The sequence below is a fragment of the Clupea harengus genome, chromosome 9, assembly GCF_900700415.2.
Source record: "Clupea harengus chromosome 9, Ch_v2.0.2, whole genome shotgun sequence".
Lineage (NCBI taxonomy): Eukaryota > Metazoa > Chordata > Actinopteri > Clupeiformes > Clupeidae > Clupea > Clupea harengus.
Genome location: NC_045160.1, coordinates 23106596 through 23118546, shown reverse-complemented (window position 1 = coordinate 23118546; position 11951 = coordinate 23106596). Strand labels below are relative to the sequence as shown.

Genomic DNA, 11951 nt, shown 5'->3' with positions numbered 1-11951 from the left:
CATTCACCCCACTGGTCTGGCCCATCAGTATTCCTACTACATGTAATACACAAGGAAGGAAGTAGAAGTAATATAGAATTCATCGTATTGTATAGAAAAAGGCTGTATAGTATTTATATAAGTGCAGTTTCAGTAATGTGAAGCATTTTATTTACAGTATATCGTAGTGAGATGGAAAATGAAGAAAGAACAGATTCTTTTTATGATAACTAGTATAAGCATTCGGCCCCTATGGGAGGCACAGTTAGTCTCACATCTCAAATTGACTTGTAAATTAGAGCATGACAGCTTAAACAACCACATCCTGCTGAGATGCCCTGAAGATGTTTGAGCGTCGGGTTGGTGGCTCGTCTGCGGAAGCGATTTAGCCCAGCTGTTAATTGCTCCCCAGGGAGGAGAGATAAGGCGTTTCGGAGTCTGTGAGACACAAACTAGCACTGAAAGATGCTAATCTCGTTAATTGTCTCATCTAGGGTGGGTGGGGGTGGTCATTGATATAAAATGAGGGAGAGGAAGGACAGGAGTTTATGTGGCAGGTTCACCTTGAGATGTACTCGTCTCCCTCTGTCCTCCTGTGCTGTGGTGCAGCCACAGTGGAGAGGGTTCAGTCCGATCAGATGACTGATTGTGTGCGTGTTGTAACAGCATGTAGTACTGAACGCACTGTGGGATATTCAAGTGTTTCTATGAAATGTTATGCACTTCATATGTTTTACAGAATCTGTATGCTAAAGAGAAACAAGTTTTAAAGTTTTCTTGTGATACTTATCGTTGGCTAGCTTCTGCTGAGCTACACCTAAGGTACTTAGGGAAAGTAGTGGGTTATTTTCAGTGTGGATTACAAACACGCAATCTCATGCAAATGCACTGATACATCAGATGCAAATTGATGAAAGTCCTATTATCAAATGCAAAATGCTTCCTCTCTCCTCATCCCACTCTCCTTCCTTCCCTCTGTCTTTCTCCCCCTCCCTCCACCCCTCCACCCTCTCTCTCTTCTCTCTCCCTCTCAATGTCCCTTTCTCCCCCTCCCTCCACCCCTTCACCCTCTCTCTCTTCTTTCTCCCTCTCAATGTCCCTTTCTCCCCCTCCCTCCCTCCCTCCACCCCTCCACCCTCTCTCTCTTCTTTCTCCCTCTCAATGTCCCTTTCTCCCGCCCTTTCCCTCTCCTCCATCCCTGCCTTTCACACTTCCTCGCTCCTCCCTCTCTTTCCTCTATCCTTCCACCTCATTCATCCACTCTCTCCTTTCTGCCTTTCTGTCTCCCATTGCTCACCTCCTCCCCCCTCTCTCCAATATCCCACGCTTTCTCTCCCCATCCATCTCTGTCACCCCTCTTTCTTCTCTCTCTCCATCTTGTTTCTCACTTTTTCTCCCTCTCTCTACCCCCCCACGGCCTCATTCTCTTCCTCTCTCCTTCTCTTTCTCGCCCTCTCTCCTTCTCCTTCTTTCACTCTCTCTCCCTGCCTCCCTCTGTCTCTGATCCCTTCCTTCACTATCTCTCTCTCTCTCCCTCCCTCTCTTCATCTATCATCCCCTTCTTCACCCTCTCATTCATTCCCTCTCTCTATCTGTCTCCCTCTCCTTCACTCCACCTTCTCCCTCCCTCTCTCTATCTCTCTCCCTCTCCTTCACTCCTCCTTCTCCCTCCGTCTCTCAGATGATCACCTGTCTGGGGGGAGCACCATGGAGGTGGATGACCGTCTGTCTCACCTGGAGCAGCGGCTGCAGCTGCAGGAGGACGAGATCCAGCTGCTGAAGGCCGCGCTGGCAGACGCGCTGCGCAGGCTCGGGCACTACGAGGAGCAGACGCATCCTGGGCCACGCAGGCCTGCTCCCACCAAAGGTCAGGGGTCAAAGGTGACAAGTGGGTGGGGTCACTGCCACCTTGGGTGGCAAAACCATGTCATGTGATCCTTGACTGAAGAGAGTGAACTCTTGTTTTCATTCTTCAAATCAGGCCATGTGGCTTTGTTTGTATTTGCATTGGTCAATGTATTAGCAGTCGATTTTTTTTTTTAAATCAATCTCCTGTCCATGATAACTAGGAAGACCTCTTGTCATTGTTTCAATTAAACAATGGACTGAATATTTATTACAGCTCCTTCACCTGTGTTTCATCTCCATTGCCTTTGTAGTCCGCCAGCTGTTGCAAGCCTTACCCTCCAAGCCTGTCAGCAATGGCTACGTCCAGCAGAAGAGACTTGGGGGGTACCCCTCCTCGCCCTCCTCCCCCAAGAAGGAGGTACTGATGTCCATCAAAAGGTGAAAGCAGTTCTTCAAAAAACCAACATCCGTGAATTTTTTTCATTTTTTTTACTTGAAACCTGTCTGAGGCTGTAACTCCTCAGTTTGGCCAGAAGGGGTGCTGCTTGGCAGTGTAATCTTTTTACCTCCATCAAGAAGGTCATGTTTTGGTGTGGCTTGTTTGTTTGTTTGTTTGTCAGCATAATTACGCAAAAACGACGGGCCTGATTTTCATGTGGAAAGGTGTAGCATGGGCAAAGGAAGGCTCCATTAAGTTTTGGAGCCGATCCGAATCACGGGCCGTCTCCAGAAGTGTAGCTTCAGCTCCGCTAGTGTCGTGAGATGTGCCATTTGACGTGCCATGACAGACGCCTGCGCTCTCTGAGGGCCCCTCTAGTTTTTATCAGGGTTGTAGGAAAATGAAGAGGATGTTTAAACCGTATGGCTGTCCACTAAACAAATATGCCCGTCACGTACATGAGGCTTAGATTTCCATAACATTTTCCCACTGCACCACAATGGAGACCTATCATTGGTGTTGCAGTTGGGCACTATTGTGTCTAGTTCCATTAAAAACAAAAATACTTAATTTTGCCTTGTACTCTCTGTAGACTACAATACACAGCTTTCGGTCCTGTACATGCATTTCATATACATTTAGCATATTTCAATCTCTACCCATCTTTTCAGGCTGAATATACACAAGTCTCTCTTTACCCATCTAAATCCAGCCACACCTGTATTACCCAATCACCTACCCACAGGGTAATCACCCACGATATTCACAATTCTAAGAATATTCTTCTAACTATGTCTGGTATTACACTGCACTGAATGATAATAGGCTATTCAAAGGAATGTAATTATTGTCAGAGAATTGTTTTAATATTTGGCCAGTAGATGGCACAGGAAGACCAAAAATATTGCAGTATGGTTTAGCCTACTTGTCGGGGTCCGTAAATAGTAAATACTAAAGGCAATTCCATCGACGTACCTCTACATTTGTGTTAAACTTTAGGCTAACTGTTCTATGGCAGACTATTCATTAACTATGAAAGACACAAAAGGTGCACAGGTCTGAGTATACACAACGTTGCGCACAACCAGGTAGTATATGAACATTAAATGTAGTTACAGAAATATAATAATTCTATATAAATATAGAAGAAATGTAATGTTTCTGGCTTGGAACTTCAGAAGTTTAATGTTCTTGCATGCGTCATGTTAACACTAGGCTACACCCTTCCCTCTACTTCAATAATAATAATAATAATAATTCATTTAATTTATAACGCACTCTTTATTCACATGAATCTCAGAGTGCCACAATGAGAACATAGTTAAAAAACATGGTTAAAACAATCTATAATAAAACATAGTTTAAAGCCATGCAGGCTGCTGCAAGTAGAATCTGACAGGCAACGCAACATCTCATAAAGGTGTGACGGCCCGAGCCTCGGCTTGCCGTCAACACTGTGGGTTTGGCCCAAAAAGGGTTCATAAAAATAGGTTTTAATATGCTCCCAAATATCCTGGAGAACTCAATTAGCAGAGGGCAAACAGCAATAGTCTCCAGGAATATCACCTGCTAAGCCTCTAAACGTAGTAGAGGACAACATGCAGCAGTACAAATCCATTAAAAATACCTGCTATGCCTCACCTTAAAAGAGAGGACAACAATCAGCAGTCAAAAAAGGGTCAACATAGATACACATACCTGACTAGACTAACTAAACTAGACAGAAAAATGAACATATATACATGGCAGCCAGCACCATTTCTACACACAGGGGTAGACACAAAAACTAAACAATACAACAATGACAAAACAGACCCTGAGACATAAACATAGTATTTCCTCACTATCATCAAACAAAGAAATGACTAGGTAATACATAAATAAATAAATAAATAATGTCTCAAAGGCTTGTAAAAACCAACTTATCCAAGTGGTATGGCCCAGACCATTTTTAGTGTCCCCTCTGCCAGTCTAGGCAATTAGCAGTTAAATGAGGTAGGAACAAAAATAAATGTTCTGGGTTTCCGGCGGCGCTTCTTTCAGTCGGACCGACCATCTAGCAGATGGCACAAACTCCCCAACCGGTTGGTAGATGTTTTCTCCATTTCATCAAACTCTGTTGGTGCACCAACTTCATTTAAATAAATGGTCTCACCTTTGTGGAAGTTTGTGTAATCAGTTGTATGTGTGTTTGTGTGTGCGTGTGCATGCAAACCATGTCTGTTTGGGGCTCGCTAGTGTTTGCAAACATGGGGCAGGAGTGTGCGGTTCATGTGCAGTCGCACCACGACCGTCACAAAAGGAGAGTGCTATTTGTGCCAGGTAGTAAGGGTAAGATCTCTTCAAATGAAGAATAACAATCGGAAATCTTCAGCAATACTTCTGCTTCTTCACAAGCGATAGTTTCCTTGAAATTAGTGTGTATTTTCTTGTTGCACAACTGCACTGTCACTATTCGGCCCTGTTTCATTCTTTCTTTTTCAAACCAGCTGTCTTAAAGCAGCAATCTATCAGCATGGCGTCCCTTTGTCCTTTGTCCTGTATCTCCTCTGCCTATCTAGCAGTCATCTCACAGCCGTCTCTGTGTCCTGCTGTCTGTCCCTTTGTGTCTCTGCAGGAAGAGCATGTCCACCGAGCGTCTGTCCACCTCCCGGAGGGACCTCTCGGACCCACGCAGCAGGACCACCTCCTCCAGCAGCTCCGGCGGAGGGAACAAAAACAGGTACCTCTCCACCCCGAACCTCACTCTAGGTGTCACCATAGAGATCCATCACCATGGTTGTCGTGACAATGCTGAATCAGCGTGTCAGTCAGGATCAGAAAAATGGAACACTTACAGTATGATTGATAGGACTATAGTCCTATGTAGTCCCATCCAGTTATAATATGATGTTAGATTGCATAGTAGAATCAAATAGATTTTTCCCACTTAAAAGTGAAGATGGATGGACTTACTATGGGAAATCTGATTACCAATCCACCACTCTACCCCTGACCAGGTGTCAGGTCCTATTACAGAGAGATGGCTTTGCTGGAATAAATAGCAATGGGAATCTTTTGTGGTATTATTTACATTTTGTAATGCAGAGGCCTGAATGTTTCCAGTCGATCAGTGTCAGCATGGGAGCTGGTTTTAGTGTTTAGTTTCAGTGGAACTCCATGACCTTCCCTGTAGTGTGTTCGTATGGACATTAGGCTGTGTTGATCCAGCGGAGTGTGCCATCAAACCAGAATTAAAGTAAGGAAAGAAAGAGAAAGGTAAACACTAGACTGCCTACACCTGTAAATAGATATCACACCCATCTATAAATACACCTCCCAGTTACACCCATGTGTGGAGACAGACACAGATACAGCCGCAAACTGAAACAGATCTAGCCCAGGCATTTGCCAGACCTGTACCAGACCTGCGCCAGACCTGTACCAGAGTCAGCTGTCGCCGTTTGGTGCATTTTCACTATGGGGAAAAGGGTCTCCATCTCTGAGGCTGGAGCGGGGCCTATGGCCTGAACGGTCTCAGCTCAGTCCTGGAGTCAGGGAAGGCCAAATCGGGGCTGAACTAGGGACTCGGCCGTTCAGCATCTCAGGACCTCTGTGTGCAAACTGCTATCTAACGTTCACCCTCAAGCAGAGTGTACACCTGCCGTTCCCGTACTTGCGCACGGCAGCGCGCCCAAAAAGCCGCTGGTGCGTGGTGCGCTTTTGTGTCGTTTCGGCTGGCCACGCACCTTCCAATTCCTGTAGGCACACGGCGCGGCTGGCCCATATGCAAAAATGAACAAGCTGGAGACACGAGTCGCAGCTCCGCCTGCACAAGCATCTCTATGACCTTTCAATGCAGGACCATAGGGATTCCCAGATGGCACAGAACTACAAAGGTTTGTGTGGTTTACTAAGGTCACAGTCTTGCCTGATGGAGACCTGAGGGACACACTTAGCATGTAGGCTGTGCCAACACATACATTTTTTTCCTCATGAAAATTGCTAGAAAAAAAAAAAAACCCTGTTCCATAACGCAGTTGAGACCTTTTGTTACCATACCAAGCTACGTTAAACGTGATTCACTCTCGCCACTTTTTTTTCAATCGCCACTTTACACATTGTCACTTTCAAATACTGTTTGCACTACCGGTATTATTGCACTACCCATTATTCCCACACTAGACTTGTCTTGTCCCTCTGGAGTGTTATTTAGTACAGTTATTATATATAGCTTATTCTTAATTCCTAGGTAATTCCTAGGTAAGTATAGGTTTACTATATGTGTATTATTTGTTAAGGGTATTGTATATTTATTTTGCATATTTATTATAGTTAGTATATTCAGTATATTTAAAATTTAAATAAGTTTTCCACGTCAGTAAAGGATTATTATATGTCTATTATATGTGTAATTTATGTTAGGAGTACTTATATGTTATGTTATGTTAGGTTGCTGTGCTGTGTCTTGTCTTAAGAAGTTCAGTGCCCAGTCTGACTCTGTGTTGTTCTGTGCATCTGACAATAAAAGATTTGAACTTGAACTTAAACCTACAGTTAAATAACCGAGTACTTTTGCAGGTAACTACCAATAAAACACTAACCAGAAACTTTGAATCAACTCACAAATACAGGGGATCCAGTTCATGTCATAACTGTCATGTCAAATAGCCTAGGCTATTTCACTGTGTTCTATTCGGCACATTGCCTCTTATTGCTGCTTCCAGCGGAAGAATGAATGAATGAATGAATGAATGAATGAATACTGGTGATAGAGTTCACTGTGGTATATGCCACTGTGCTCTAATTCAGTGCATTTTACTTACCAGCGGTGTAGATGGTATTGTTATCGGCAGCGACACCTATCGTTTAGGAGAAGACTGCAGCGATTCACATGCGCACCAAGCACGGGCATAAAGGGTTTTGGCGCTGTGCTGACATCACCGTTGGCGCACGCAATGACCAATCCGTCAAGCGTACCGGCCGCTTCAGAGTACACAGCCTGACAACACCACCATGCATCATCTCAGGACCTGTGTGTGCCACCGTGAGATAAGCCCCCCAACCCCCCATCTCCTGTCCTCTGTCTCATTACACACCTGACACACAGGCTGGGTCGTTTCCCATCAACACACCCTCACCCTCACCCCAAGCCCCGTCACCTGTCAGTGTAGTCCTGACATCTCTCCCACCTCACAAATCAGTCGACAAGTCTCTATGCATAGGACAGACGCTGACAAAATGGCTGCTGAACTACTTTGCTGAAGAGCTCTGTAGGGGCTTTATGATGCCACGTCACCCTCAGGACCTGCTCTGGTTTCCCTGGAGGGCAGAAAATAACCATACTTGGGTGGAAGTCTAGGAGCCGAGTGTGAATTATTTAAGGTCCCCTGTGTGTGGGTGGAGTGGAACAGAGGATGCAAAATGGCTGGAGATAACTGACCCCGCAAGCACTGAAGCTTTAAAAGAAACCAAACACTCAGGTTACTTACCTTAGTTGTGTGTCTCTGCAAACAACTTGGGTTTTGGTGTCAAATTTGACAACAGTCAAGCAGGAATAACGTGTTTGTAACTTGTTTGTGCAGGCTCAGTGGTTAAATTGGCAAAATGTACGTCTTGTGTTCTGCTTGCTCTGTGATTAACATCAACCCAGGTGTTTGCTAAAACAGGGGCATGCTATAAGGGACAGGGACAGGCTCTCTTATCCTGCAGACAGGAAGAAAACTCACCTGTCCAATGTTTGAGAACGGAGGTAGAGAGATAAGATGAAGCCAGCTTTTCAGCTTTTATGGCCTGTAATGATGGATCCGTGTGAGGCAGATGGCAGCCCTGTACACAGGAGTCTGAGTCTGATGGGCTCCAGTCTGCTGCTGTCTGGTCAACAGTAACCTAATCTGGGCCAGAACCCGGCCAGAACCCGGCCAGAACCCAGCCAGAACCCAGCCAGAACCCAGCCAGACATGGCCAAGAGTCAGCTGTTAGGTGCTGGGTCGTGTGTGTATACCGGGGGGAGGGGAAAGGTTTAAAGTCGCACACTGTATTTTCTGCCTTCAGAAATGTTTTTCTGTTTTTTTTTGCCAACGGTTTGGCTGTTCAGTTGTGCATCAAGCAAAAAATCCTTTTTATCCATTTTATTTTGACCTATCTCCAGCACCTGGCCCCAACTGGTATCTTGTGTTGTACATGGATGCCTTTCATCAGTTAGAGTCTGTCTCTGGCATGTGTTGTGTGTGTGTGTGTGTGTGTGTGTGTCCAGCCCTTCCCCCTCTGCTGCTCCCCTGCCCAGGGCTGCTCCATGCTTCATGTTACACAGTGTAGCGTCAGGAGGAAGGTGTGGCCCTCCTCTGAAGGGGCAGTCATGCAAACTCAGGAAGTGCCCTGTGATTGGTTAGCAGAGCAGGGCTTGTGGACGCTCGCACTTAGTTCAGACAGTCAGCTGAAGTTGTGAAGCTCTGACAACCAGGAACTCCGGTTTGTCTGCTTTTCTTTCCTCGACGCAAGAGTTTCTTCCCAGGCGTGCCGATCTCCTCCCGTTAGTCGCCTCGCTGTTGCATAACGGAACACTCACCATGAAGAGATCAGAGAGGTAAATGGATGCATGGTTTTTCTCAACTTTGCAGTTAAAAAACAAACTCATCCAGGAAGTCTGGGGTAGAGCTAAAGTGGAAGAAAGTTTTTTTTTTTTAGGGCAGCTGGTGTGGTGTTAAGTTCTGGGTTGGGTTGGTATCATTCCTTCAGTCGTGTTAGGGAACTTAGTGAAGTGGTAATCACTGCTTCAGTCGTGTTAGGGAACTTAGGGAAGTGGTGGGTTTTGGTTTTGCAATCTGCAGCTTTCTGAAAGAAAAAAACTTTTTTGCATTTTTTTTTCATCTTCTGTGCTTAACTTCATTCTACATCTGTAATCACTTAGTTTCAAGCATTTCATTAAAAAGTCTATGGGAATGTTCATTCAAACCATGCAATGAGCTCTGTGAATGTATCCGACCCTATACCTTCAGCTGTTTGTACGGAATGTTAAAAAGCCTTCTGTCTCTATCTCTTAGCAACTCGGGCTCGAGTCCTCTGTTTATGCCAGGAGAGTAATTTCATTACGCCAGTGAGTCAACAGGCAAAAGGAGGGGCGATCTTTTGATTTCGGTGTCTGGAACTCATTTAGGGGTGCTGGAGAAAACAACACTGGCATGCAAGACAGGAAAATGGATGTCAGACGAACACAGTGTGGGACGTTTCCATCGTGTTAGGGGGCTCGGCGGGGGGGGGGGGGGTTCCGCAGTCTGATGCATGACTCGTCTGCAGCAGGCTCGTCCTGCACCGCAGAATGGATATTGATTTGCACCATTGCTCAGTGACATGCATTAGACATATTGGCTTGTGTGTGTGTGTGTGTGTGTGTGTGTGTGTGTGTGTGTGTGTGTGTGTGTGTGTTTGAGTGTTACCAGACTGCTGATTGCTCTTGAGGCAGAGAGCTGAGAAGGCATGAAGAATCTTGGTTTTCATGTAAATGCCCTAGAAGGTTCTGGGCGTGGGCAAACCCTTGGCAAGGAAGGAAGAACACACTGTTTTTTTTCCCCTATCTGTGCAAAAGCCCACTTCATCACGCAGCCTCTCCGTGCTTCTTAGTGTGATGATGTGTGGGCCTGTCTGTGTTATATTACTCTGTTAGCCTGCGTCGCGTGAGATTCCCTTAAAATGCCTGTGCTGTCCTTGCTGTGTGAGTCAAACCCTTCTTAGTGTGATGATGTGTGGGCCTGTCTGTGTTATATTACTCTGTTAGCCTGCGTCGCGTGAGATTCCCTTAAAATGCCTGTGCTGTCCTTGCTGTGTGAGTCAAACCCTTCTATAATTTAGGTTAAAGCCACAAAGTGTTTGATGGCATCCGGCCACAGTGCTCTTCCTCCACTCATACAGTCCTTCTTTGTCAGAAAGGCAGCCTCTTCGCGACGTCATGCTTTTCTATCAGTATGAAAAGGCGCAGTTCTAATGCAGTGGTATTGATAATGTGGTTTTGTAAAGACGGATCGCGTTCACTGATTCTGTCTGAGTTATGTGGTCGCCCCGGCGCTGCAGTGGCCTGGAGCCGCAGTGCTCTGCAGTTATGTCACGAAAAAAAATAAAGCCCCTCTTACGTAATCACCTTTCAGGCTTTCACCCTGTTTTACCTCTTGGCCAGGTAGTCTTTCTGCTCTAGCGATCTGTTGTTTGCATGGAAGCAAATGCGATTGACTTTGGAGAATGAATTTGAAGCACTACCCAGTCATTGTCTGACTGGGGAACACCACGTCCATGCCAGGTCCATTCTCTAAATGACTGTAATTCTTTATGGAGGACTGGATGAATGATTTTGACCACATGGCTGAGATGTCATATGTAAAACCCAAGTATGGCTATTCTTAAAATGACCTTGAACTGACTGTCTACTATGACACATAACATTGCCACAGTTGCATTCATTCGTAGGAATTTTAAAGGGAATCCAAACCGTTCCTTCTTGTAGTTTTCATTCCAACTCCCTTCCTTTTCCGTGGCTTTTCCTTATTGTGCCAGTGTGACACGTACTTGAATTAGCGCCCGTTAGCATCAAGTCTGTTTGCAGTCGTCCCGCTGCGGATTTTTGGGGGGGAATAACCAGGACACAAATAGTCCTTTGTAAACTCTGTTTCAGAGGACACCGCCCTCAGCCCCTGCGAGAGAGTAGGCTGTCATTTAAAGATTTTACTTCATGTCTAATGAGAGTGCAGGGTTTTGGAGCTGCCCTGTTTCTTCTGCCTGTCAGACGGGAGCAAATGGATGACAGTGATGGGAAGCTTTAGCATCGATAGGTTATCCATAATGGCACACACTAGCACATCAATTATGCAGATTAATGTCATTGCTTTCATCCTTTTTATACAGCTAGGCTTGTACAGTTCGACTGTGTAGACTCACTGCAAAGGAAATTGTTCCTGAGTAGTTATCAGTCATCTGCTACTCTCCCTGATGTGTGTGATGATGGCTGTTCTTTCCCATGGCTTGGCTTAGATGGAGGGCCTAGTAGAAGGCGAGACGGTGCACTCTGCCGATCGTATAGTGTGGTATCTACCTACACAACACACCGATCGTATAGTGTGGTATCTACCTACATACTTACACACCTAAGACGGTGAAAGAGATGAGAGCTGAGCTATGTGTCACCAGTGAATGGGGTCCTATGGATCTTCATATTTATTTGCACTTCGAGGTAAAGTTCTGTTTTAGGCCATTCCGCCGACTACAACCCCATGCTTACCCTTATCCTCACGTGTCCCTAATGTCCCTGTGTGATCGTTAGAGCCATGAGATTAATTAGACAATCAAATCACAATCAGGTCCCTGTGGGTATGGCACAGCATTGAAACAGTCTAATGTGATGTCTGGTTTATTCGATTGGAGAGGGGCGGGGGGCGGGGAGGGGGGGACGACTGAAAGATAGAGAGGCTGTGAGGGAGAAAGGGAGAGACAGACAGAATGATATAATGACATGGAGAGATAGAAGCAGATAGAAATGGAGAGAGGGAGTGCGGGGCAGAGAGACATGGAGAGAGAGAGAGGGAGAGGTGGTCCTGATAGTCCAGAATGCATTGCGTGGCTTCCCCAAGGGTGCTGCTGGCTCTTGCAGAATGCAAGTCGAAATGCTGTCGGAGGCGGAGTGGAACGACCTGTCAGTCATCCTGTCACCATGACACCAGAG

The 11951-nt window shown here is 45.7% G+C and overlaps 1 protein-coding gene across 6 annotated transcripts in view; it reads left to right on the top strand.

Annotated features, from left to right (window-relative positions):
- The window catches only part of eml2 (EMAP like 2), a 31803-nt gene that overhangs the window by 4912 nt on the left and 14940 nt on the right, over positions 1 to 11951 (top strand). For 3 of the 6 annotated variants that reach the window (XM_012838403.3, XM_012838404.2, XM_031573885.1), the window contains exons 2-4: positions 1661 to 1846; positions 2139 to 2265; positions 4884 to 4988. In XM_012838403.3, the coding sequence (XP_012693857.2) occupies positions 1661 to 1846; positions 2139 to 2265; positions 4884 to 4988 (418 nt within the window). Of the gene's footprint in view, positions 1 to 1660; positions 1847 to 2138; positions 2266 to 4248; positions 4351 to 4580; positions 4598 to 4883; positions 4989 to 8639; positions 8832 to 11951 lie in introns of those variants that run through there. The other 3 variants (XM_031573886.2, XM_031573887.2, XM_012838406.3) reach the window with 3 other exon arrangements.